The sequence below is a fragment of the Microcaecilia unicolor genome, chromosome 1, assembly GCF_901765095.1.
Source record: "Microcaecilia unicolor chromosome 1, aMicUni1.1, whole genome shotgun sequence".
Taxonomy (NCBI): domain Eukaryota; kingdom Metazoa; phylum Chordata; class Amphibia; order Gymnophiona; family Siphonopidae; genus Microcaecilia; species Microcaecilia unicolor.
In genome coordinates, this window is record NC_044031.1 from 217,754,887 (window position 1) to 217,782,347 (window position 27,461).

At 43.8% G+C, this 27,461-nt stretch overlaps 1 protein-coding gene across 1 annotated transcript in view; it reads right to left on the reverse strand.

Moving 5' to 3' along the window:
• PDE1C (phosphodiesterase 1C) overlaps positions 1-27,461 on the reverse strand; it is a 981,038-nt gene that overhangs the window by 219,422 nt on the left and 734,155 nt on the right. The window contains 1 exon segment of the mRNA XM_030204349.1: positions 24,560-24,688. Coding sequence (XP_030060209.1) covers positions 24,560-24,688 — 129 coding nt within the window.

The window sequence follows — 27,461 nt, forward strand, 5'->3', positions numbered from 1 at the left end:
GCCGCCCTAAAAATTGACCTGTGCTATTTTTAGTGTGTGGAATTCTCGCGTGCTGAGTCCACTTTTAGTGTGACAGTAACATGGCCGCAATTTTGTTTTTTCCATGAATGGCCACATCTAATTTCCCAATTACCTTGTGGCCATTAACAGAGGAGCCCTTACTGCCACATATTTACTAGGCAGTAAGGGCTCCCACGCTAAACCCAGGCTAATCAGTAGCGCACGGTGATTTGCCGTTTAGTGCAGGGCATGCCTACTCTCCAACCCCCCCCCCCCCCCCCCCGTGGATCCAGCAGAGCCAGCAGCACTCCCGTGGGTCCAGCAGAGCCAGCAGCACCCCCGTGGGTCCAGCAGAGCCAGCGGCAGAACGCATAGGGGAACATCCATGCGTTTGTTTTTTGCTTGCTGCCACTACAGCCACAATGAAGAGAGAAACTGGGGATCGGTGCACGAGCTCCAGACCATCTATAACTAACTTCCTGTTTCTGGGTCCGGTAGAGCCAGCGGAAGCACCCAGAGGGAATGTCCCTACATTTTGCTTGCTGCCCCTAGAGCCACGGTGAATAGAGAAGCAGGAGATTGGCACACGAGCTCCAGACCATCTAAAATGAGTAAGCAAGTGGGAGGGGGAGACAGAGGAATGCGTTAACTGCGTTAAAATTTTAAATGCTAGTTAAGCATTTAGTGTGTTAACCACATTATTAATGTGTTATATGTACAACCCTAGTCACTACACTACCTCTCTCAAGATGCCCCCCAAAACCCACACCCATTACTCACACCCCAGAAGGTTCATATAAAAATGCACACCCATGTCCGTGAATCCTGCTCACCAGCTACCCCCATCAAACCTAGCTAAAGACTCCTGTGACCCCTCCCCCCCCCCCTGAAAAGTGCCTCTGCAGTAGGCAGAACTAGGTGGGAGGATTTTCAGGGAGGTCACTAAAAGTGAGATCATCAAACCCCGTGCTGTTCCAAACAGTGCTCCAAAAATAGCGCTGGAACAGCACGGGGCGTTATTAGACCTATGATCAGAGATAATTGCATGCAAATTTAAGCACACAATTATCTCTGATCATGAGGTAGAAGTGCGGGAGAATTGTGCCTGAGCATGCACTCAGCACAATCCTCCTGCACTTGTTTGACAGGTCTGGGCTGTCAAAAGCCCAAACCTGTCAAACACAGGGGCTGGAGTTCCATGGGACCACCAGACCCCAACTACCCCTGCCCCGAGCAACGGGGGCTGGAGGTCCGGTGAACCTCCGGTTCCCCCCCCCCTCCCCAGGTTCAGGGAGGGCTGGAGATCCGGTGGGTCTCCAGCCCCCCCTAACTCCACTCAACATTTCCAAAACAGTCCCTGGTGACCCAGTGGGCGACCAACCCCCCCCCCCCCCCGAGTGACAGGGGGGCTGGAGGTTCTCTCTTATATGGTGTGAAGCCCTGCCCAGTGCATCCCAGGATACACTGGACAGGGCTGGGCACCCACCATTTTGCGGCATCGAAGGAAGAGGTGGGAGGTAGGCTATCTCCCTCTCCCATCCCATAAGGTAGGGGGGTAGGTAGGGAGTGGGGCAGATTGATCACTGGACCACCAGGGACCCTGCTGGGAGGGTTAGGCGGGACTGGAGACCCATTGGATCTCCAGCTCTCCCTGAACCTGGTGGGTGGGGGGGAATCGTTGGGTGGGACCGGAGGTCCAGCGGACCTCCAGCCACCCTGTCACTTGGGGAGGGGGTTGGTCGCCCACTGGGCCACCAGGGACTGTTTTGGAAATGTTGAGGGGAGTTAGGGGGGCAGGGACATGAGTTAATAAAAGAGAATGCTTGGAGAAAATTCTGGTCTTTGTTAGCCCACCCCCATCAAGACCTGTAGCACCGAAGGGCAAGTCCTGGGTACCGAGGCAGGAGGAATTTGCAGTGTGTGGTGACTGAAGCCCCTTGTCACAGAGCAAAGGGTGCCTGTGGAGTGTTCCTGAATTGGGAACGAAGTAGGAGTGCTTGGGGAAGAAGACACCCCAGGTAGGAGATGTGTGAAAGGGAGTGCCTCATTTCTGGCAGGGCTTTCATTGCACGAGTGAATGACCCCTGTTCTGGAATGGTACAAAGTAGGGTTACCATATATCCGGATTTACCCGGACATGTCCTCTTTTTGAGGACATGTCCAGCAACCGGGCGGGTTTTGCCTATAGGACGGCCCACCCGCCAGCCTGCCCGTTTGTCCAGAAATCCGGACAAACTGGCAGATTGGTAGCCTCCCCTCCCCTTACTTACTACTGCCCTGGTGGTCTAGTGACCTCTTCCGCCTTCGGGGCAGGAAAAAGCCCCCTCTTTCCTTACCGGAGCGCTGCCCTGCATGCATCCTTCCTGTTCGTGATCTCGGTGCCGATTCAAAATGGCTGCCGAGAGTTGAAGTGACCTCGCGAGACTTCAACTCTTGGCAGCCATTTTGAATTGGCGCAGAGATCATGAACAGGAAGGATGCATGCAGGGCAGCGCTCCGGGCAGGAAAGAGGGGGCTGTTTTCTGCCCCAAAGAGGTCACTAGACCACCAGGGCAGTAGTAAGGGGAGGGGAGTGATGGGGAGGGGGAGTGACGGGGTGTGTGACAGCGGGAAGGGGAAAATGTGACAGGGGGCGGAGCAAGGGCCTGAAAGGGGTGGGGTGTGAAAGGGGGTGGGGTGTGAAAGGGGGTGGGGCATGTGTCCTCCTTTTGGGGGGACAAAATATGGTAACGCTAGTACAAAGAGTGACTGAATAGATTATGTGGAGATGACTGAGGACTGAGAGTTTGATCAAGAGGCAATTACCAAGTACGGTTTCTGGTTTAGCAACTAGAGGAGATTTTTTGAGATAGAACTGAACTGTGCTCTTTGAATGTCCTGATATCACTGGAGATTATGTTTTCCGCTGTGCTGACCATCTGAAAGACCCTGAATTGCATAGACCAAGTTGGCACGTTTATGAACTGTTTTTCAAGTTACTGTTAGTAAAGCAAGTTGAAGTTTCAAAAATGGAGACTGCTGCCTATTATTTGTATGAATGAAATAAAGATTGCCCAGAAAAGAGTACTCCGGCCTACCGGGATTTGGTCCAGCTCGCCCCTTGAACTCTCTGTTTTTGTACATCTTGGTCCCGGAGTGCCTGACCCAAAGAGCTTAGCCACTGCCTGTGAACTGAGAGAGTGGGATCATGGTTACACTCCCATTGTCCACCCCCAAATGAAGCGGAGGAATATAACAAGAGCCACAAGAACACCCGCATCATCAGTGAGCGCACCTTTGGCCAGCTCAAAAACAGATTCAGACGTCTGGACCATTCCAAAGGGGAGCTCCTCTATAGCTCAGAAAAGGTCACCAAGATCTTTGTGGCCACTGTACTGCAATGAAGACAGCCCCTGCCAAAGGACATAGCTAATGGAAGCATGACATAATGGTTTGGGGTATGGTATAGCATCCTGAGGGTGGCAGGTTTGAGTCCCACTGGGCATTCTTGTGATGCAGTGCATTTTGGACGCCTCTTGATTTGGCAGCCCTCTGGTACAGTACTTGAAATTAAGGAGGAGCTGCTCTGAATGTGTCCACTGAGGACCTTTGGATACCTCCCCCTCCTCCCAACCTCTTGCTGTACAGTTTCCCTTTCCAAGGGCTTGCCTAGGACTGTTTAAACCACAGCAGTTACCAGCCTTGAAGATCAGGGAATGTACACATTATTTTGGAAAGTGGAGGCAGAGTTCTTTCTCTGTAAATAACTGTGAACACTGTATTTGCTAAATAAATAAAAATTCAAACAATGTTAATGTTACTAAAAATCGGTCCATGGCCTTCATTCAGGCTGCCACTGCAGGAGATGTGGGTTTGATCCCTACTGTGAGTCTTTCTGGTTACAGTTTTATTCACCTTGTCATAGCTGCTGCAATGTGCTTGGTAGCTGTGTGTGACATGCTGGCTACTTTTCTTTTGGCAACAGGAGGGTGCTGTCCAACATCCCTCCCCCACTTTTTTTTTCCCTTTCCATGTCATCTCTTATGTTTGGGTTTGGCTGCAGCACATTCTAGTGGATATCGGGGTTGTTGGCACACTTTAATGAGGGTAGCTGCACATTCAGGCCTTGATCTAGGACAGAGCTTTTATAGGGTTGGGTCCTCAGACGTTCCCTCATACACCGGATGATGTCTGGGTCTTCCCACTGTATCTTCCTTACCAGCACCTGAGCACCAGGGGCGTAGCCAGACTTCGGCGGGAGGGGGGTCCAGAGCCCGAGGTGAGGGGGCACATTTTAGCCCCCCCCCGCCATTGCCGATTCCGCCTCCCCTCTCCGCCGCCGCCACCACCAACTTTGACGACCCCTGCCAATGACCCTCTTGACCCCCCTCCCACTAACGACCCTCTCGACCCCCCCTCCCGCCGTCGCCATCGCCGTGGGCTACCTTTGCTGGCGGGGGACCCCAATCCCCGCCAACCGAGGTCCTCTTCTTCCCGCGAAGGCTTCGTTCTGTTTCTGATGTCCTGCACGTACAACAGGATGTCTGACTCACAGAAACAGAACGAAGCCTTCGCGGGAAGAAGAGAACCTCGGCTGGCGGGGATTGGGGTCCCCCGCCAGCAAAGATAGCCCACGGCGGCAGCGGGGGAGGGTTGGTGGCGGGAGGGGGGTCAAGAGGGTCGTTGGTGGGAGGGGTGGGTCAAAAGGGTCGTCGGCAGGTGGGTCCAGGGCCAAATCTACGAGGGCCCAGGTCCCCATGGCCCCACGTAGCTACGCCACTGCTGAGCACCTCATGGACCATGTCTACAAAAGACAAGTTGGCGGAAACAGGGTTCAGGTGATGGGCCTTCTTGAAGTCACATACATAATTTTTTTTGCACATGTTGTGACAGATGGTTACAGCCAGATTGGGGAGGGGTATTGCTGAAGGGGTGGGTATGCAGTAAACAGGCACAGGTGCTGTGTGAACTGAGGTGGCCATGGGGACAGAGGATGGCATGGTAGCCTTTCTGTGGAGCACGTGCACTGTTGCTGGGAGGTGGGAATGGGCAATAAGGTAAAGTAAGTGTGCTTTTGGGTGGCTCAATGTACTTTACTGATCTGTTCCCATCAGTATGTAGGAGTGGGGCAGGATGCTGACGCTGGGAGGGAGCCCTATAATTACCTGCCATTGGATATTCTGGACCTTCTGATTTCACCAGTGTTTTGTTATTTTTTCTTATGAAAAATCAATAACATATTGCAACAACAAAGGGACCTCACTGTATGTGACCCTGCCTATGTATGGTGTTTGTACATCAGTAGTTCCATGTGCAGAGACATGACCAGGCAGACTGAGGAATATTCCTCCACGTGCAGGACATATATAAGCATGTTTTCCACATAGAAGGAATGCGCTGTCATTGCCATGAACATTTTCTCGACGCGGAGACCAGTACCACCATTGCACATTTTGTGTAGTGTATTTCCGATTTGCAGAGATGTTTATCTCAAAACATCTATGACATTTGTAGTGGGACCTCTTTCTAAATGTTTTTCTTGTATATTTTCGAATATCTGAACAAGTTAATTTATTTCTTCCATTATGGACTCACGTATTTAAATGTTTTCCTGTAAACGTTTACTTCAACATTTGGATGTCATATTGAAAATGCTTTTCCAAGCGTAAGAGAGGATGATGGAGGAAAGGGAACGAGACTGGAATGCAATGAAGATAAGAAAAGGAAGAAATAAAACATAAAAACTGAGAATCTGTTACCAGGTAAGGGTCATAATTCCCCACATAATCTTCCCAATTAGAGAAAAAGAGGTAATGTTAAGGAATAGGGTTTAAGAATGAAGAGATACATGGGATTGAGGATAATAAAGTGTGCCCACCACCTACTTTTTCAGCCACCAGCTGTTGCTGATTTTCCAGGAGGTTATTAACCTTTTGCAAGTTTGATCTATGCCTTCTTCAAATGTTCTTTTATACAGACTATGATGTCAACTGCTATCTCCAAGGTAAGCCTTCTATTATTCTCACAGAACTACAATACTTTTCTCTAATTTCAGGTCTTCAAATTCACCTTTAAAAAGCTTCAAAAATGCTCTTTTTATACCTGCAATCTTTGTCTTTTCTCTGTTTGCAGTGTATGCAATTTTTCTTTGCAGCTTTGATGGCTATTGTTAAATATGTGTAGTATGAGTAGAGATTTAAAAACAGTGATCAGTTAATATTATAATTATCCTAGCTTTTGGGGCCTATACAATAAAGAACAATGTGTATATAATGAGCCTTTTTGTATGCTAAACTAAATGCACAAAGCAACAAGTACTTAACATGCACCTTAAAACAGTTTCTTACTATTTTAACTAAAATTAGTAAATGCAAATGACAGTATACCATATGCAAGTATCTTAATGTGTACATACTAAATAGTGTAGTATGCTTTCTTCACATGTTACTTATCATGGGTTCGGTAAAGGCAAAAACCTACTACACTCAGGTGATAAATATTTTGCAGACCCAATGCTGCAAAATTCATGTATGCTATGAGAGGTCCAGTTACCAAGGAGCAGTGGCATATTTATTCCAGCTGCATGTGTTGCATATGCACCCCCTGTCATACTGCCACCCCAACCCCCACTCTGTCCGTACCTTAAAATCATCTTCCTCCAGTTTTCACCCGAGCAGCAGCAGTGGCACTCACAGGCAGCCTGAAGCAGGACTTTCTCTCTGAATCGTCCCGCCCTTTACAAAACAGGAAGCTGTTTCAGAAGAGGCGGAACGGTTCAGAAAGAAAGTCCTGGTGCAGGCCGCAGGCAGCCTATGAGTGCCGCTGCCCAGGGCAAAAACTGGAGTGGAGCAGCAGTGATTTTAAGGTACTGGGGGGGGGGGGGGTTGCATGCACCTCCTGTTAAAACTTCCTGGCTACACCACTGCCAAGGAGATTCTCCCCTCCCCAGCACAACATACAAAAGACATATGGGACCAGGTTCTATATATGGCGCCTGAAAACTCCACGCAGAAATGATTTCCGCCTAAGTGTATTCTATAAGCAGTGACTAGATTTAGGCCAGATATATAGAATATGCTTAGTTGATATCCTAGCACTTAAAGCTACATGTGTCCATTTAAACCAATAAAAACATGGCATAAATCCCGGCGCATAGATTTAGGTGCAGATGGCCATAATCTATAACAGTGCGTGTAAATTTTGGAGTGCTCACAAAATGCCCATTTTCCCGCCCATAACCATGCCCCTTTTTGTCTGTGCTCTTTAAAATGTGGGATAAGATGGCAAGCTAAACATGTGCATGGCAATGACCACATATGCTAGTATTCTATAAGGTGCCAAGACAGTGCCAAGATGCTTTTATGGAATTGATGCTAGGCGCACGGCATTGGAGCACCTAAAGTGAGGAGCTAATTTATAGTTAGTAAAAATATAAAATTGCTAGACGTTCTAATAAATATAAAGAAAAAAATCCTAGCCTTATAAAACTGGGATAATGGTTCCAAGGATTTTTAAAACCTAGATCCTATCAAGTCAAGTCTCCTAATTCCATCTCTCCCCCTCCCCCAATGTGCTCCAGCCTGTGGAGTCCCACAGGGATCCCCCCTTTCACCCATCTTATTCAATATTATGATGTCCCCCTTAGAAAAGGTGCTCGATGCCCATAGTTATAATAATTTTATTTATGCGGACAACGTAACCATCTACATCCCTTTTAAAGATTCTATTGAAGAACTGCTATATCTGGTCTCGACCTGTTAGAGAATTGGGCCTCCATCTTTAAACTTCAAAACTGAATAGAGAGAAAACAACATTTCTGCTATTATCTAACCCTCACCGTGTTATAAACTTTCACAATTGATAATGTAACTTATCCACTGGAGTCCCAACTAAAGATACTTGGTATAATAATTGATTCCTATATGTTTTTCGATATTCAAGTCCATGCAGTCATCACAAAAACCTTTAAAGCCATGTGGAAACTAAAAATAATCAGGAATTTCTTCTCTAATGATATGTTTAGAAGCTTAGTACAAACATTAGTATTATCACACTTTGATTATTGCAATGTCATTTATTCTGGCTCTAAGGAATCTTTCTTGAAAAAACTGCAGTCAGGTCAAAATACAGTAGCCAGATTAGTCTACAAGGCTACAAGATTTGAAAGTGCAGTCCCTTTGCTTATAAAGTTCAACTTCCTCCCAATCAAAGCGAGAATAACATTCAAACTATGTACATTTGTTTTCAAAACTCTATATGGCTTAACCCCTGATTATATGCAACCTTTAATTGATCTCCCCCTTCGCAACGCTCTCCCTGGTTCAAGAGATCATCTAACCCTCCACTATCCCAAAATGTGATCCACAAGTCAATCTACATGTCAGGATTCCCTTACCTCTGAACCAAATGTTGAATTATCTCCTGAAATTCATCAGAGGGGATCCCAATCTTTTAATATTCCAGAAAAACCTTAAAGCCTCCGTTTAAGCAAATTTCTCAAGGATGATCATAATTAATTTAAACCCCTAATTGTATAATTATTCAATTTCTCAGTCCCAATCTAATTATTATATATGGATGACAATAAATTGTTACCTTCTTGCGTCTAGCATTCATTTCCATATTACATACTGTAATTACTAAATCCTCATTTATTTTGTTATTACTACTTAATGTACACTATCCCGCATCACTATTTGTACTATTAATAAAAATAAGTTGTTAGACACATTGAACCTGATCTATTGGGATAATGTGGGATATAAATGAAATAAATTCATAAATAAATAAATAAATATACACATCTAAGGGAAGTAAGGAAGAGGTTGGGAAATACAGGCTGGTAAATCTGACTTCTATGGTAAGCGATATTGCTGAAGGGTTGTCAGGCAAGGTTTGCCTCTTTGTGGAAGATAGCAAAATATGCAACAGGGTAGACACCCTAGATAGTGTGAATAACATGAGAAGGACTTAGTGAAGCTAGAGGAATGATCTGTAATTTGTCAGCTAAAATTTAATACATAATTACATAAGAATTGCCATACTGGGACAGACTGAAGGTCCATCAAGCCCAGCATACTGTTTCCAACAGTGGCCAATCCAGGTCACAAGTACCTGGCAAGATCCCAAAAAAGTACAATACATTTTATGCTGCTCATCCTAGAAATAAAAAATAAGCCAACCCTCTGTCGAGTGTAAAAAATCACAACCTAAATATACAAACAAATATGAATGCAATTCTTTTTTATAAAGTGAAGTAGAGTCTCATATATTTAACACGAAAAAAATTTTTTTCACTCAGTAAGTGAATGACTAATTCGTGTATATTTAGTCATTGACTCGACCTCCACCAACCTTTACTTATCACTGATTTATAACTTTTATCAGTCCAACTCTCACAATCTAATCGGAATAATCAAAATATGCACAGCACTTAGCTTTGGCAGGTTGGTGCACTCTCAAACCCCGACAGGTCCCCGTTTCGTATTAACTTTATCAAGGGGGAGTCACCAATTCCAATAACTGCCTCAAATGCGTGTGCGTGTATTCCATTGTATTATTTTTTTCGTGTTAAATATATGAGACTCTACTTCATTTTATAAAAAAGAATTGCATTCATATTTGTTTGTATATTTAGGTCAGCCTAGAAATAAGCGTGGATTTTCTCCAAGTCCATTTTAATAATGGTCTATGGACTTTTCCTTTAGGAAGCCATCCAAACCTTTTAAAACCCTGCTAAGCTAACTGCCTCTACCACATTCTCTGGCAACGAATTCCAGATTTCAATTACACGTTGAGTGAAGAAAAATTTCTCCGATTCGTTTTAAATTTGCTACTTTGTAGCTTCATCGCGTGCCCCCTAGTCCTAGTATTTTTGGAAAGAGTAAACAAGCAATTCACGTCTACCCATTCCACTCCACTCATTATTTTATAGACCTCTATCATTTCTCCCCTCAGCCGTCTTTTCTCCAAGCTGAAGAGCCCTAGCCATTTCAGCCTTTCCTCATAGGAAAGTCGTCCCATCCCCTTTACCATTTTTGTCATCCTTTTCTGTACCTTTTCTAATGCCACTACATCTTTTTTGAGATGCGGCTAAAAAAAATACAGGGTCATGCATTTGGACTGCAAAAACCTGAGAAAATGGTACAGTTTACGGGGTGAAGAACTTTTGTGCACGAAAGAGGAGTGGGACTTGGGTGTGATCATATGTGACGATCTTATTGTGGCCAAACATGTAGAAAAGGCAACAGTGAAAGCTAGAAGGATGCTTGGGTGTATAAGGAGAGGAATGGCCAGTAGGAAAAAGGAATTGATGATGCTCCTGTATAAGACTCTGGTCTCAGTTAGAATATTATGTACAATTCTGGAGACCGCACCTTCAAAATAATATAAACAGGATGGAGTCGGTCCAGAAGGTGGCTACTAAAATGGTCAGTTGTCTTTGTCACAAAGCATTTGAGGACAGACTTAAAGATCTCAATATATAAACTTTGGAAGAAAAGTGGGAGAGGGGAGATTTTGGGGAAGAAAATTGGGAGAGGGTTATTTTTTGCAACTTGTACAATCAATGGTGCTGAGTCATCTAGATTATTGCAATGCACTTTATGCTGGCTGTAAAGAGCAAATCATCAAGAAACTTCAAACAGCCCAAAACACTGCAGCCAGACTCATATTTGGAAAAACAAAATACGAAAGTGTCAAACCCCTAAGAGAAAGACTACACTGACTTCCACTTAAAGAGCGTGTTGCGTTCAAGGTCTGCACTCTGGTTCATAAAATCATTCATGGAGATGCCCCGGCCTACATGTCAGACCTTACTGACTTGCCACCCAGGAACACTAAAAGATTAGCACGCACATTCCTGAATCTTCACTTCCACAGCTGTAAAGGACTAAAATACAGATTAATACATGCGTCCAGCTTTTCCTACATGAGCACGCAGTTATGGAATGCATTGCCACTTGACCTGAAAACAATCTACGACCTAATCAACTTTCGCAAGTCACTGAAGACTCATCTCTTCAACAAGGCATACCACAACGATCCATAATAGGAACTGCAGCGCATCACCATTTACCTGATATTCTGAATGTTATCTCTACATACCTGATTGCTTAGTTCTATTATGTCATCCATGTTCTTTATGTAATACCAATTGTATCTTTTACTCTGGTATGGCGAATGCCATGACGGAACATTGTAAGCCACATTGAGCCTGCAAATAGGTGGGAAAATGTGGGATACAAATGCAACAAATAAATAGTCATTTAAATACTTATGTGGCATAAAAGCACAGAAGATGAGTCTCTTTCAATTGAAAGCAAGCTTTGGAATGAGGAGACATAGGATGAAGGTGAAAGGGGATAGACTCAGAAGTAACCTGAAGAAATACTTTTTCACGGAAAGGGTAGTGAATTGGTGTATACAAAAACAGTATCTGAATTGATGAGAGCTTGGGACAAGTACGTAGGATCTCTAAGGGGGTGACAGGCAGAATAGATAGCATGGATGGGCAGACTGGATAAGCTATATGGTCTTTATCCGCCTACATTTTTCTGTTTTACCATGCAGGACTGAAAATTGGCCTGCGGTAGCCCCAACATGGGTCTTTCCTGCACACTGAGGCATCTTTTAGCGCCGCAGGTAAAAGGCAGATTGTTCTATTTTTCCCAATAATGGCCACAAGTTAATTTCACCATTAGCACACAGCCATTAGCTCATGAGCCTTTAATGCCATCTATTTTGTAGGCGATAAGAGCTGAAAAGCTAATCCTGAGCTAATCAGTTAGCAGGCGGCAATGCCCACGCTCTAACCAATTAACATAGACGTGCCCACTCCCCATCCCCAAACACACTCCAGTGCTAAAAAATACATTTTGGTTTTTAGTGTATGGGTAGCACGCGCTGATTCCAAAATTACTGTGGGACATCTGAGCATGCCCAGCAACAGTGTGTTTTAACCTGCGGTAAGCATGCATTAGTGCTTACCACAGCTTAGTAAAAGGACCCCTAAAGCTGAAGAAAGTGCATGTGGCAAGGGAGTATGGTCTGGGCATGTTTTGGTAGGATTAGGGCAGACCAAAAAATAGATGTCAGAATTTACACCTAAAATTTGGGACATTTAGGTTTCAGAAAGGTACGCATTTTAAACAGTGCTTCACTGGAGGGATTAAGTGGCCCTTTTACTAAAGGGTTGCCGCATGGCAACCCTGAACTACTACTGGCCAAACGTACCCGCTGGCAGTAGTTCCGCCTTGAGCATGCACCATTTCCAGCGCTATGGAAAATAATTTTGTAATTTCTAGCGTGACGATAAGTGCTACCCCCCCCCCCCCCCCCCCCCGAATGGCCATGCGGTAAGAATAATCTTAACGAATGGCCATGTCTTTTTTTGGGGTTTTTTTTTTACCGCTGTGGTAAAAAGGGTTCTGACGTGTGGCAACAACGGTCCCTGCTGCTACCGCAGGGCCCTTTTTACCACAGCTTGGTAAAAGGACCCCTAAGGGAAGTCACCCCCTTAATCCGCCAATGGTTGTTGTCCACCCTGAATATGAAACTGGCAGGCGATATTGGACTCTCTGACAGCTTTGGTGCAATAAACGCTTTTGTTTCTATAAAGGCTAACATTAGTGTTTATGCTCCATCACACAAGAATATAAATGTTTATGTACCAGTTTGGCCCCATTGATATTTTCAATGTAATGGCTCTAAAACGAATGTTCCTGCTGTACATAACTGGTGCATAAGCATCCATTTCTCCATATACAGAAATCACCAACAAAATCAAGCTCAGCTTGAACATCATGGATTCATGGGCAAATGCATTCCAACTAAAACTCAACACGGAAAAAACACACTGTCTCATCCTCTCATCTCAATAAAATGTGGATAACCTCACAAGTATAAGCACAACAGACTATACCCTCCCCATCTCAGACAGCCTGAAAATCCTCTGAGTCACACTGGATCATAACCTCACACTGGAGAGCCAAGTGAAGTCCACAACTAAGAAAATGTTTCACTCAAACGTGTGAAACCACTCTTCCCGAGGGAAATATTTCACAACTTGATACAATCTATGGTACTAAGCCACGTAGATTACTGCAAAGGAATCTATGCGGGATGCAAAAAATAAATCTTTAAAAAACTTCAGACCGACCAAAACACGGCAGCCAGGCTCATATTTGGAAAAAAGCGATTTTCTACGTGAAAAACTACACTGGCTACCAATCAAAGAACGTATTACTTTCAAAATCTTCACCATGGTTCACAAAACTATCTACAGTGAAGCTCCGGGATACATGACAGACCTCATTGACCTACCAACCAGAAACACATCCAGTTCAACACGAACTTACCTAAATCTCCACTACCCATGCTGCAAAGGACTTAAATACAAATCAACCTATGCATCCAGCTTTTCCTACTTGAGCACACAACCGCAGAACGCATTACCAAAAACCGTGAAAACAACGTACGACCACCTAAGCTTCCAGAAAGCGCTAAAAACTAACCTGTTCAAAAGGCATACCCTACTGAACCAACATAAATGCCTGAACCTGGCAACACAACAAAACCAAAACACGTAATGGCTTTACAAAACTCTCCCGCTCGACGATTCTCAATGTGTTTGTTCCAATGATCCTTATTCTGTTTGTTCCAATGATCCTTATTCTACCACAATATCACATTGTATCTGTCCTACCGAAGCCGGCGTACGCCTCTTCGGTACTATGTAAGCCGCATTGAACCTGCAAATAGGTGGGAAAATGTGGGATTCAAATGTAACAAATAAATAAATATATCTTAAATTTGCATTGAGACATCCAAGTCAGGATGTGTCGAGGTCTGCTAGTTGGTAGAACAGGATCTGCTGACCTAGAGCCTATTGTAAGATATATTTATTTATTTGTTACATTTGCAGATCCTGTTCTACAAACTAGCAGACCTCGACACATCCTGACTTGGATGTCTCAATGCAAATTTATGTATCCTTTCTAAAATGCCCCTTTACATTGACTTACATCTCCTTCTCATTTTGTGAAAATCTTAATATTTTGGATCTCCCCAGCAAGTATGTTTAATTCACATCAGACTAAACTGGAACTGGATTAAATTTAATCTTAAATCTCTCACACCTCGTTTCTGTGCTAGCAAACCCAGCCCTCCCTTATGGAGTTTGGACTGGTGATGAAAGGACAGTAGCTTGTGAAAAGGAAAAAGTATGTTATAGCACAAAGGCCGCTTTATTATGATAATTAGGCTGTAATGCCTCTAGTTTCTCATTAAAAAGGGGGTTTAAACAGTATCTTTTCCAAATCTCTTTTCCTTTCTCTATAAGAACACTGCTTTTTATTCTCGCTTGCACTAGTTTAAAAATACAATTGTTACCTCAGCATTTAATTAACAAGTCTCATTTCTCACATTTTACTCAAGTACTGATTTCCTTATGCAAGAGGTGACTAAAAGCACTGTTTGGAAGACATCTCAAAACTGAGAAAAATTCCATAATTTTACTGCTACAGTTTAAAATCACTGATTTCTTCTGACCCTAAATCATATAGGGACAGACCGGCCGATACTCAGCCCTATTTAACCAGCCAGGAATGGCTCCTGGCAGGTTAAATAGCACTTAACCGGCTATCTGCAAATATTTAGTGGGGGATAGCTGGGTATCTCCAACTGAATATTCGCCATCAGCGCATAGCAGCTAACCAGTTATATCACATGATATAGTCAGCTAGCCACAAATATTCAGCTCATTGCCGGCTAAGTTTGGTGGCCAAATCGGGCCACCTAAATAGCAGGTCTATCTTTTGCCGCTATAAACTTAACCAGCCAGCGCCGAATATTGGCTTGGCCGGTTAACTTTAAACTGGCCCAAAATAAACTGGATATTCAATGCCGGTCACCTTAAACAGCCCGGCATTGAATATCTGGCCCCGCGCCAATCATGGAATATAGCTGGGTTGCTTCCCGCAGTCTTAATATCAGCCCCAGAGAGACAGGAGAAATTAGTCTGTTTTATGCATGTGTCTCTTCTTAAAGGGCTCATAACCAGACAGCTATGGAACTTTTAAGATTTTTTTTAGTTGTCTTCTGAGATGGATATGTGGGGGCCCATATTAAGAATCACTTATGCCGTCAGTGAAGTCCTTTTACTAAAGGGAAATGGGACTTGATATACCGCCTTTCTGAGGTTTTTACAACTACATTCAAAGTGGTTTACATATATTCAGGTACTTATTTTGTAAGAGGGGCAATGGAGGGTTAAGTGATTTGCCCAGAGTCACAAGGAGCTGCAGTGGGAATCGAACTCAATGGTGTTAAGCTATTGACCCACAACTAGCACACAATAACAGGCTACCACACAAATGTGTTGGGGTTGTGCAGTACTTTGCCTGTTACCTTGCATTAAACTGCATGCTACTGAATTTTTCCAGAATTTTATTGGGAAGTGGTATGGAGAGCGAGTTACGTGGAAGAATTACCCAGCTAGTGCATTACACTTAGTGCCTGCTAACTGGCTAATGCAGAGTTAGTGAGGGAACACTTAGGGCTAGATTCCATATATGGCGCCTAAAAAAAAAAATCAATGCTGAAAAGGACCCGCGTAAACAGTATTCTATAAGCCGTGCCTAAAATTTGGTGCGGTTTATAGAACTATCGCTTAGTGGAGAGGAGGTATGTAAATACAGGCATAGCCATTTGCTCCAATGAAAATGTGGTGCAAACAGGGGCGTAGCCAGACTTCAGTGGGAGGGGGGTCCAGAGCCCGAGATGAGGGGGCACATTTTAGCCCCCCCCCCCGGTGCCGCAGACCCCCCGCCATTGCCGAACCCCCCAGCCACCAACTTTGACCCCCCCCTGCCATTGCTGAACCCCCCCGCCATTGCCAACCCCTCCACCACTGCCGAACCCCCCGCCACCAGCGACCCTCTCAACCCCCCTCCCGCCGCCAACAACCCGCCGTCGCCTACCTTTGCTGGCGGGGGACCCCAACCCCCGCCAGCCGAGGTCCTCTTCTTCCCAATCCCGCGCAAGGCTTCGCACCCCAACCCCCACCAGCCGAGGTCCTCTTCTTCCCAATCCCGCGCAAGGCTTTGTTCTGTTTCTGTGAGTCTGACGTACGTGCAGGACATCAGACTAGAACGAAGCCTTGTGCGGGATTGGGAAGAAGAGGACCTCGGCTGGCGGGGGTTGGGGTCCCCCGCCAGCAAAGGTAGGCGACGGTGGGTTGTTGGCGGCGGGAGGGGGGGTCGAGAGGGTCGTCGGCAAGGGGTCCAGGGTCAAATCTATGGGGGCCCAGGCCCCCGTGGCCCCACATAGCTACACCCCTGGGTGCAAATGCCCACGTCTAAATTTACTAGCAAAGTACCCACATTCTGTAATTATGCAGGTAATTCAAAACCACGCCCCCAATCTGCTTCAAAACACCCATGACCCACCCATTTCCACACCCCTTTTTAGATTGTATGTAAATTTTAGGCGTATCCCAATTAAATCTAATTAGTGCCAAAAATTGATTGTTAAAAAGCCAATTATTGACACTAACTGGCTCATTATTCTATTAAATTGCGCCTGCAAATTGGGACGGTGTCTAAATTTGCAGGCACAATTTTTGGTGACCTTTATGGAATCAGGGGGTTAGTGCCTCCTAAATAGGAGGTAGTAAATGGTCCCGTGTTATCCTTTTGCAAGTATCTCACACTAATGGGGACAACATGACCTGCGTACGTGAGGGCATGCACCAAATGATGCCATGTTAAAACTGGGCTTAGCACGAGATAAAAATCCTCCAGTATAAAGCATTAAGCCCAGATTTTAGCGCACTTTAGTAAAAGGGCCCAGTGTCAGGTGTTAACCACCTAAGTGGGGTTTTTTTTCAAAATACTTGATCAATATCTTATTAAATTTTGATTACTTAACCCTAAATTCTATAAATCGTGCCTTAATTTCCGTGTGGAAATCAAAGTGTATTCTACAACAATGCACGTAACTTAATTGTTTAACTAGCTAATCAGCGCTGTCAATTGGATGTTAACAAGAAATTAGCAGCACTAATTTGCATTAATTATTATTTACGCACACAACTCACTGTGTATTCTGTAACGTGATGCACGTAAATTCCAAGTAACACAGTTCAAAAGGGGTGTGTGGTTATGGGTGTGGAATGGGCATTTCTAAAATCTGTGCATTATTATAGAATATACTCATTCTGTGCTTAATATAGGCATCAGGATTTACACCAAGTAAAACATGGCATACATGGACTTGACCAAATTTGGCCGCAAGGAGAGGCGCTCAACATATTCTATATACTGCACGGAAATTTAAGCCTATTCTATAAAATTTAGGTGTACTTTAGAGAATAAGCTTAGGCGTATTATTTTACCGCGTGGATTTTTCAGGTGCCATATAAAGAATCTAGCCCATAAGGGGGAATTCTAGAAATGGCGTTAAAAAATCAGCACTGGAAAAAAATCAGCGCTAAGCACTATTCTATGAAAGGCACTCTGCTCCTTTCATAGGATGGTGCTCAGAGCCGATTTCTGCACCCAAATTTGAGCACTAGTATTTACACCAGCTGAAACTTGGTATAAATGCAAATGATCAGCTCATGGCATTGGGTGCATAAAAGATGCTATTCTATAACACTGCTTGCAATCTGTCAGCATGGCCCTGACTCACCCATGCCCCTCCCATGGCCCCACGCACTTTTCAGTTGTGCACGATCCCATTTAGGCACACACTGTTACAGAATAGCACGCAAATCATTCGTGCCAATTAAGTGCTACTTAACTCCCATAATTAAATCAGTGGAGCTCATTAACTAATTATTTTGCATGCAGATCTGGGATCTGTGTCTAAATGTTGGCAACTTTTATAGAATCTTGGGGATACTGAGGACAGGGCAAGTGAGTTATAGGGCTAAGAACTAAAATTATACAGACAGCGGTGATATTCAACTGTTCTTCATAAAACTTATCCATCTTAGTCAAAACACAGAAATAGGAAGGCTACTGCTATATAGATAAGCTATTCATATAAAGTCATGCCAACATATTTACCACTCTGACTGATGGATATTGCCGAAGAATATTATTATTATTATTAGCATTTGTATAGCGCTACCAGACGCACGCAGCGCTGAACACCTGATACAAAGAGACAGTCCCTGCTCAAAAGAGTTTACAATCTAAGTAATTCAGACAGACAAGACAGTTACAGGTGAGGGAAGTAATGGGTGAGAAGGGAGGAAGGGACAAGGGGAGGGCAATTGTGGCTAGGAGCTAAAAGCAGCAGTGAAAAGGTGAGTTTTCAGCATAGATTTGAAAACAGGTAGAGATTATGACACCAGTTACGACATTTCTACCTTGCATTTTCACAAGAAAGCTCAGGTTCAATGTGGCTTACCTAACAAATTAAGAAAAAGCATTACAAGATAATTATTAATATTATGACAACATATTTTAATGCTTTTTGGTATCTGACTCAATATTGCCCTATCAGGTTTGTTTGTTTTAAAAAAAATAAATAAAAACGTAGTATTTTAAATTTCATGATTTCTAATTAAATATCATGCTCTAGCCCACTAATTTAAAACTATGTTAAAGATAGAAAATCAAGTTAGTCTGATGCCTTTTTTTGAGTTTTAGGAATGCTTGTAATTCAAGCATAATGATGGTTGTAGCCAGTAAAACGTTCTTTTCTTTTAAAAACACACGCTAATACCTCTGACTCTCATGCAACAGTGGTGAAGGTGGTGAAGCAGGAAGGAGCAAGAGGTGGTTGTCAGTGTGTTTTAGATTAATGTGTAATTTAGGGGAGGAGGTGGAGCAGGAGGGAGCAAGAAGTGGATATCTATGTGCTTTGGTGGTGGTGGGGGGGGGGGGAGAGAGCGCTGGGTGGATGTGCTAGGGGGAGGGAAGGAACAGAGACCTGGATGTCCATGCTGTGGGGGCAGGATAGGGAGAGAGCCTTCTAGAGTTCTCTTTCTCCCGATCCCTCAAACTTCACTGTCCTCCCTATGCTCTGCCCCTAACTCCAAGCAAGACCCCTATTCCATTAACCCCAAGGTAAATTCCCGCTCTCCCATCCAACCCCAAGCCCCATAACAGAAACACACACCATCCACCATTCTCCAACCCCCCCCCCTAACCCTTTAAACACACACACACTGCGATACAACTGCCATTAGCAGTATATCATATTTAAAAAACACACATTTTGTAGTTGCAGTACTTTTTACTCAAAAGTACTGTATTATAATAGGCACTTACTTTTTTACTTTTACTTGAGTAAATTTTTAATACAATTTTCATTGTACTTTTTACTTTTACTTAAGTAACAAAATATGCATTATTTTTACTTTTACTTAAGTACTTTGACCAAGTACTTTAAACAACACTGACAAAGGAGGTTGTAAGGTAAACCCAAATGGGGAAACAGAATTTACAGAATTTAAGAGGATTTAAACCATACTGAGATTCTTTTTGGAACTGTGAGAGAACTGCTAGTGCTCAGGGAGAGCTAGATTTTCTATCTGTTTTGTTTAGTTATCATGGATTGCTTTTAATCAAGCCTTTTATACTGTTTCCCTGTTCTGGGATTAAAATCTTGATAACAAAGCAGAAAGTTTGAAAAGTTCTGTGTTTGTTCTGGACATCCTGGGAGCCTGAAGAGTTGCAGATGCTCTGCCATCTGTCAAGCATTCTACACCCGTCAATGAGATTTCATTATCATGCATACATCTCAGAAAAGTCCTAAGACATTAACTAGATCCATATTTAAACCTCTTCTTCTCAAAGCACTACTGGCCTTATCTGCACCCAAAACATCTCAGATGTTATTGACTTCAGTTTGAAAACATTGTGCTAAGCCCACACTTTACAACCTGGGTGCTATCATTTGCACCAGCTCTATGGTTGGCATAAGTGCTCATGTCTAAAATAAAAGTGTGAATTTGATAGACTTGGAGGGGCATAATTGAACGAAAACGTCTATCTTCATGGGCGTTTATCTCCGAGAACGGGTCCGTGAAGGGGCGGACCAAACCGTATTTTCGAAAAAAATAGACGTCCATGTTTTATTCGACAATTTGTGAGCTGGGCGTTTTTGTTTTTCAGTGATAATGGAAAATGAAAGCGCCCAGCTCAAAAACGAATAAATCCAAGGCATTTGTTCGTGGGAGGGGCCAGGAGTCGTAGTGCACTGGTCCCCCTCACATGCCAGGACACCAACCGGGCACCCTAGGGAGCACTTTTACAAAAACAAAAAAAAAGGTAAAAGAGCTCCCAGGTGCATAGCACCCTTCCCTTGTGTGTTGAGCCCCCCAAATCCCCCTCAAAACCCACTACCCACAAGTCTACACCATTACTATAGCCCTAAGGGGTGAAGGGGGGCACCTACATGTGGGTACAGTGGGTTTGGGGGGGTTGGACGACTAAGCATTAAGCAGCACAATTGTAACAGGTAGGGGGGGATGGGCCTGGGTCCACCTGCATGAAGTCCACTGCACCCCCTAACAACTGCTCCAGGGACCTGCATACTGCTGCCAGGGAGGTGGGTATGACATTTGAGGGTGAAAATAAAAAGTTGTGAAACATCATTTTTTTTGTGGTGGGAGGGGGTTAGTGACCACTGGGGGAGTCAGGGGAGGTCATCCCTGATTCCCTCTGGTGGTAATCTGGTCATTTAGGGCACTTTTTGGGGCCTTATTCGTGAAAAAACAGGGTCCAGGAAAAGTGCCCTAAATTCTAGCTACAAACGCATACTTTTTTTCCATTATCGGCGAAAGGCGCCCATCTTTCCTCGGCCGATAACCACGCCCCAGTTCCACCTTCGCCACGCCCCCGACACGCCCCCGTCAACTTTGTACGCTTCCGCGATGGAGTGCAGTTGAAAACGTCCAAAATCGGCTTTCCATTATACCGATTTATTCGTTTTTGTGAGATAAACGTCTATCTCCCGATTTGGGTCGAAATCTAGGCGTTTTTCTCTTTCAATTATAAGGTGGTTAGTATTCTGTAAAGAATAGGGTCCAGATAGGCACCCTTGTATAGTAGCGCCCTCTACATATAAGTGCCGTATTCGAATTTTCAGTGGCATTGTATGAGGGCAATTCTTTAAAGGGGCATCTATATTCTGGTATTTGCACATCTATGGTGTCTATGGAGCATCTACTTTTCTTTCTAGAATACTCCTTAACAGGTGAAATTTGTGCCTATATTTTAGGTACGAGTACTTACAGCAGCCATAGAGCTGGTGTAAATGTTGGTATCTAGATTGCTGAAAAACACTTTAATTACAGCATTTTAGAATTTATGCAGGCTGCTGTATGCCTACCTCAAACTACACCCCATTGCATTTAGTTTCCAAGTGGCTGTAATATTGACATACACACACATGTATATGCTGGTATTTTGGTCTTCTACCCACATTATTGGTGCCTAAGTGTTAGCACCTTCCTCCTTAACAGAGTCATTGACATACAAATATATTATTAATGGGGTTAATATGAAAAGTGATTTGACCCTGCCCATTACATCGCTCGTACAAGGTTAGCCACTGTTATTCAGCAACACTTAACCAGTTAGTGCAGATGAATATCAACAATAACCGCTAAAGTCATAGCTTGCAATTCTGTGGGAAGTCCGGGGACGGAATTGGCATTTGTGCAGTTAAGTGCATTTAACCGCCTACGTTAACCAGACAAATCCAAATGCATAAAACTCAGTCCTATCTGTGTCCAGTTTCACTTAGGCAGTTAAGTGCTGAATATTCAATGCTAGTGTCCGGACATGGCCTGGTATTGAATATCCTGGCATTGCGGTGATGGGCAAAAAAAAAAAAAAATGTTGCCTGCCACTGGCTGAATATTTATTCAAGTTCAATGCTGGTGGTGGCCAAAAAAACACTGACCACCGCTATCAAAATGTCTATAAAATTACCCCCTCACAAAATTACAAGTGATGATAAGAACATGCGTACTTTTAAGTGACTCAGGGGTAGGCATGTTTGGGGTGGGTTTGGGTGGAGAATAGGGGCTTTATAAATAAGATACTGGGATTGCACTCAATGTAGTCTGGGACTACAAGACCTCTTGACATTAAACATATATTTTCCTTGGCCTTTGTCCACCCATTGCTGATGGAGGTTTTCTCACATGGGGGGGGGGGGGGGCATTTTCGATATGACGTCTAAGTCGGACTTTGGATGTTTTGTGCTAAATGTCACAAATCTGAATAGAATATTGCCATGTTTGAAACAGCAAAACGTCTACCTTGTTTTTAATAAAAATGGCCACATGCAAGATGTTTTTGTGTTTTGTACGTTTATCTTTTTGGGCCATGTTCGAAAAAAAAAAAAATAATAATCCAAGTGAAAAGGGTAGAAAATCAAGACATTGAAATGTAGGAGGAGCCAGCATTCTTAGTAGACTGGCAATACAGACATTCCAGGAGAGCAATGGGGCACCCTAGGGGGAAATGCAGTGGACTTTATATATAACCCCCAGGTACACATCGCACTGTTACCCCCTTATACTATATGCTTAGCCCTCCAAACCCCACCAAAAACCTACTGTACCTAACTATATACCATTACAGTAGCCCTGTGACACCCCTAGCGAGGGTTGGGAGTGGGCCAGTGAAAGAACGCAGCTGGACTAAGGGGATGAAACAAAAATAAGTATTTATTTAACTCAATCCTTGGGCTGTTATGTCACAGGGCCGGGGTTGTAAAATAAAGCAGTTTTCTCTTAGCTAGTACTAGTTGAGTAAGGCCTCAGGCCAAGCAGTCCACAATTGCGGGGATGCCCCATACCAAACACAGCTTTTCAGTTCTGCAGTTTCTGTTTCTCTGTCTCTGTTTGCCAGCTGTTTCTAGTGTGTGTCTAATTACCTCTCTACACTGCACTTAGGATTCTCTCTGTTTGGCTGTGGTGCTGTGTGGTGAGTTCCTACCTTGTTCCATTCCAGTTTGTTTGTTTTGGTTCCCCTTCCTTCGGAGTTACCCTTTGTTGCTGTGTTTGTATTCTGATTTGTATGTCCCGCAGGCTCGGGACCCTTTGTTTCTCCCCTTGGGGGTTGTTTGTTTACTCTTTCCCTGTACTCCGATTAACCCGATTCACCCATTGCTTGCAGTGTTCCCTGCCTCTGGCAGCTGTGTGTTTGAGCTTGGTTTAACCCTTTGTCTGCAGAGTTTCACTGTTTCTGGCAGTTGTCTGCTTGGTGCAGTTTTCCCTTGTGACTGTCAGTCCTTTCTTTGCAGTAATTATCCTCTATATTGCTGAGCACTGTTCTTTTCTGTGCTGGGGGGTGTTAGGCACCACACTCCGTTTTGCTGACTTTCCCATCTCCTGTCCGCTGAGGACACATCCCACAAAAACAAAAATCCAGATATCCAGCAATGGTACCTGAATAGTGACTGGCACTGAATATAGAGTGGTGGCTGGTAACACTTTTCAGATGGCTTCCATATTGAGCCTGTTATCTGGATAGGTAACCAGAAAACGTTAGGGTGGCTTTTTTGCCAGTTAGTTACCTGGTTAGAGGACTGAATATTGCCACTAACTGGATAACATCTAGCATTACCCTCAATCTGTCCTCATATTGCACCAGTGCTGAGAGTGCTGAGTGGTCTGTAATGATTTTCAGCAGCCCATTCCCAATAGTGCCTCTGAAAATCAAGGGGATGCTATCCAGATAAGAGTGTTTGATAACCAGACCTTAAGGATTGTAAAACTGATTTTCTAATCCATCAAGGAATAAATTATTAATAATAAATAAATTAATAAAATAATAAAATAATAATAATAATAATAATAATAATAATAAATAAATAATCTCTGTCACACAAAGACATTTCCAGAATTTGGGAAAGGGACTTAAGCCAATAATAAAAGAAGACTACAGCATTGCTAGAAGTACCACCTGTTCATGATAAGGGAGCAGAAAGGCTCCATCATAAAACAGGAGTGTGCACTGGCAAAATATTTTTGGTTTGTTTTTGGATTTTTTAATATACTTATGTATACTTGCCTGACCAACCAAACTAACAAGGATTCTACTGCAGAGTCTTCAGGACCCTGCAGTTTTTGTCATTCAACATCTGTTATTTGGCAAAGAACATGTATTATTCCCTCAGTGCTTGTTCGTAACCATGGTCCAATATTTTAAGCAAATATTTAGTTGCCACCTAGTTGGGTTGTGCCTGAAAACTCCACTAAATCTAGCTGGCTAAATCATAGCCTGCTAGATTTAACCTCAAAGGGATAACTACATAACCCAACATGTATGAGCTAGCTGACTAAGACCATCTCCCCCACCAAACCATGCATCCCAGATCAGCTATATGTAGCAGCACTAAATTTTCAAAACCTCCGTAGGCGTCCAGAGTATTTTCAAAATCAACCCTTATGAGTTTTGCAATTGAATATGCCATAGTACTACAGAGTTGAGTAGTGCTACCTGCATTATGGCAAATCTACTTTCTATTTCCATTTCCTGTAGGTCAGCCTTTGCAGTGTGTCCTGTTTCAGTAGGACCAACGCTGCAAGAGCTACAGTTTGCCTCACCTCCAGTCGTCCTTAGAGAAGTTAGACAAAATGTTCATCTCCTCGTCATCTTGTAGCAGGCGAAATACTGAACTCACATGGTGATTTTCAAGCACTGCTCTGTCGTTGTACAAAATGGCTGCATCTGACCTATAAAAAATAAACATAATGTAGTTATTACATTTGGGTTCTGTCTAAAATACTTTATACAGCAATAGTGCCATTTTTATTACTCAATTACAACTTTTCTTACTTGGGAGACATACAACAAATCAATCCTGCCAGGACTTGGACTATCGATTCCAAGATTTATACAGATGTTGCAGGAACACATTTCAGAAAGCAGAGCTATTATAGAAGAAATAGTGATCATTCACTGAATATAGAATTTATTCTCATCATTTACTCAAGAAGCGAAGGGTTTCATAATGAACTAGCTGTCCCCTGGTGAAGCATTCCTCACAGTTTCTGGTGCACCTAGGGATACGAGGCTCATTGTTGAATTGCCCCCTCTGGTCTCACATGGCCATTCAGAGGTAACTCCATGACAGAGCGCCTACTGCAAGCACTGGTTGTGGTGCTTTGTTTTGAGCCTATTCTATGAAGAATGGTAGGCACCTACTTTTCTGTATAGAATACTAGCACACATGGCTGAAAACCATATACATTAAGGCATGAACACTTCCAGAAACCCTATAGCTGGTGTACATGCCAACACCTAGATGTTCAATAACAAAAAGAACCAATCCCTCAATTAAAAAACCCCCCAGAGTATATTCAGTAGGGGGAATAACCTCAGAATCGACAGTCATTTAACAGTTTTCCTTAAATGCTCCCGTACATCGATTCCCTATAAAGTGAAAGTAAAATTGTGAATGTCGTGATTTGAAATATCGTTTCTGTGGGCTTCACCATTGGGAGTATCATTTCAATTAGCTTCATTAACACAAATTTAATCTGCAGTCAATGAATATGTCTCTCACACAAAACATATCAAAGTCACGTGAACAATATACAAAAAGATATTAGCAAGTACACATGTAAATAATAGAATTCTATCATTTATGTGCATAATTGTGCCCTCCACCCATTCTCCATCAAAACTCTACCAATGCACATGCCAACCAGCAACGTATGTGCTATCAAATCATGAAAGGCACTTTTCTGCTAGGCAGTACTCTACAAGAGGTCATTTATGGCTACATACACCCAATCTCTAGTACTACCCAAATTTGATTATTGTAATGCCATGGGCCATTATTGTAATGTAGTGAGCAGAGCATGGGCGGAGTTTGCGCATATGCATATACATCATAAAGTACCTTAATCTACATGTGTATACATGGGTAACCGTGAATATTCAGCGGCACTTAACTGGTTAGTGCCACTGAATATTTGCGGCTAGCATTCCAGAGGTGCAGTTGCCACTTATACAGTTAAATGCCATTATTCAGCCCTTAACCGCATAAGATAATCGTTTAAATTGGGCTGCATAAATAGCAGTCTTATCTTTAAGTGGTTAAGAGCTGAATATTGCTCTTAACTGCACAAGCTTTAGCGGCCAACCTATAACTGGATATTCAATGCCAGTGCCCAGGAATACAGCTGGTGGAGGATATAAAAACACTGACCACTGCCAGCTAAATATTGACTGGATAGTCCACAAGTGACTTAGATGCTCATTTTGAAAGCACTTAGACTTATGTGGAGGGGCATAATCAGAATGGGGCCGGCCATCTCTATGGGCGGCCATCTCCAGGGCCGGCTCTGTAAATGGGCAGAGCCAACCATATTTTCAAAAAAGATGGCCGGCCATCTTGTTTTTCGATAATACGGTTGGGGCCAGCCAAATCTCGACATAAATGCTGAGATCGCCGGGTTTGAGATGGCCGGCTTTGGTTTTCTCCCATAATGGAAACCGAAGCCGGCCATCTCAGACCCAGCCACATCCAAGCCACTTGGTCATGGGAGGGGCCAGCATTTGTAGTGCACTGGTCCCCCTTACATGCCAGGACACCAACCGGGCACCCTAGGGGCCACTGCAGTGGACTTCAAAAATTGCTCCCAGGTGCAAAACTCCCTTACCTTGTGTGCTGAGCCCCCCCAAAATCCCTCCCAAAACCCACTCCCCACAACTGTACACCACTACCATAGCCCTTAGGGATGAAGGGAGGCACCTAGATGTGGTACAGTGGGTTTTGGGAGGGGTTTGGAGAGCTCAATATTTACCACCACAAGTGTAACAGGTGTGGGGGGGGGGGGGGGATGGGCCTGGGTCCACCTGCCTGAAGTGCACCGCACCCACTAAAACTGCTCCAGGGACCTGCATACTGTTGTCAGGGAGCTGGGTATGACATTTCAGGCTGGCATAGAGGCTGGCAAAATATTTTTAAAATTTTTTTTTGGGTGAGAGGGGGTTGGTGACCACTGGGGGAGTAAGGGGAGGTCATCCCTGATTCCCTCTGGTGGTCATTTGGTCAGTTGGGGCTCCTTTTTGTAGCTTGGTCGTGAAAAAAAAGGGACCAAGTAAAGCCGGCAAAATGCTCGTCAAGGCTGGCTTTCCTTTTTCCATTATCGGGTGAAGCTGGCCATCTCGTGAGCACGCCCCCATCCCGCCTTCACTACCCTACCGACACTCTCCCTTGAAGTTTGGCCGGCTCTGCGGCAGAAAGCAGTTGAAGCCGGCCAAAATTGGCTTTCAATTATACCGATTTGGCCGACTTCAGGAGATCGTCAGACATCTCCCGATTTGTGTCGGAAGATGGCCAGCGATCTCCTTCGAAAATAAGCTGGAAAGTTATATAGAGGGGCATTTTCGATAGAATGTCTAAATCATAACTTGGACGTTTTACAAAAACGCCCAAATTCTGAACAGGAAAGAAGGTTTGTGAGATAAACGTCCAAATGCAGACTTATGTCACTT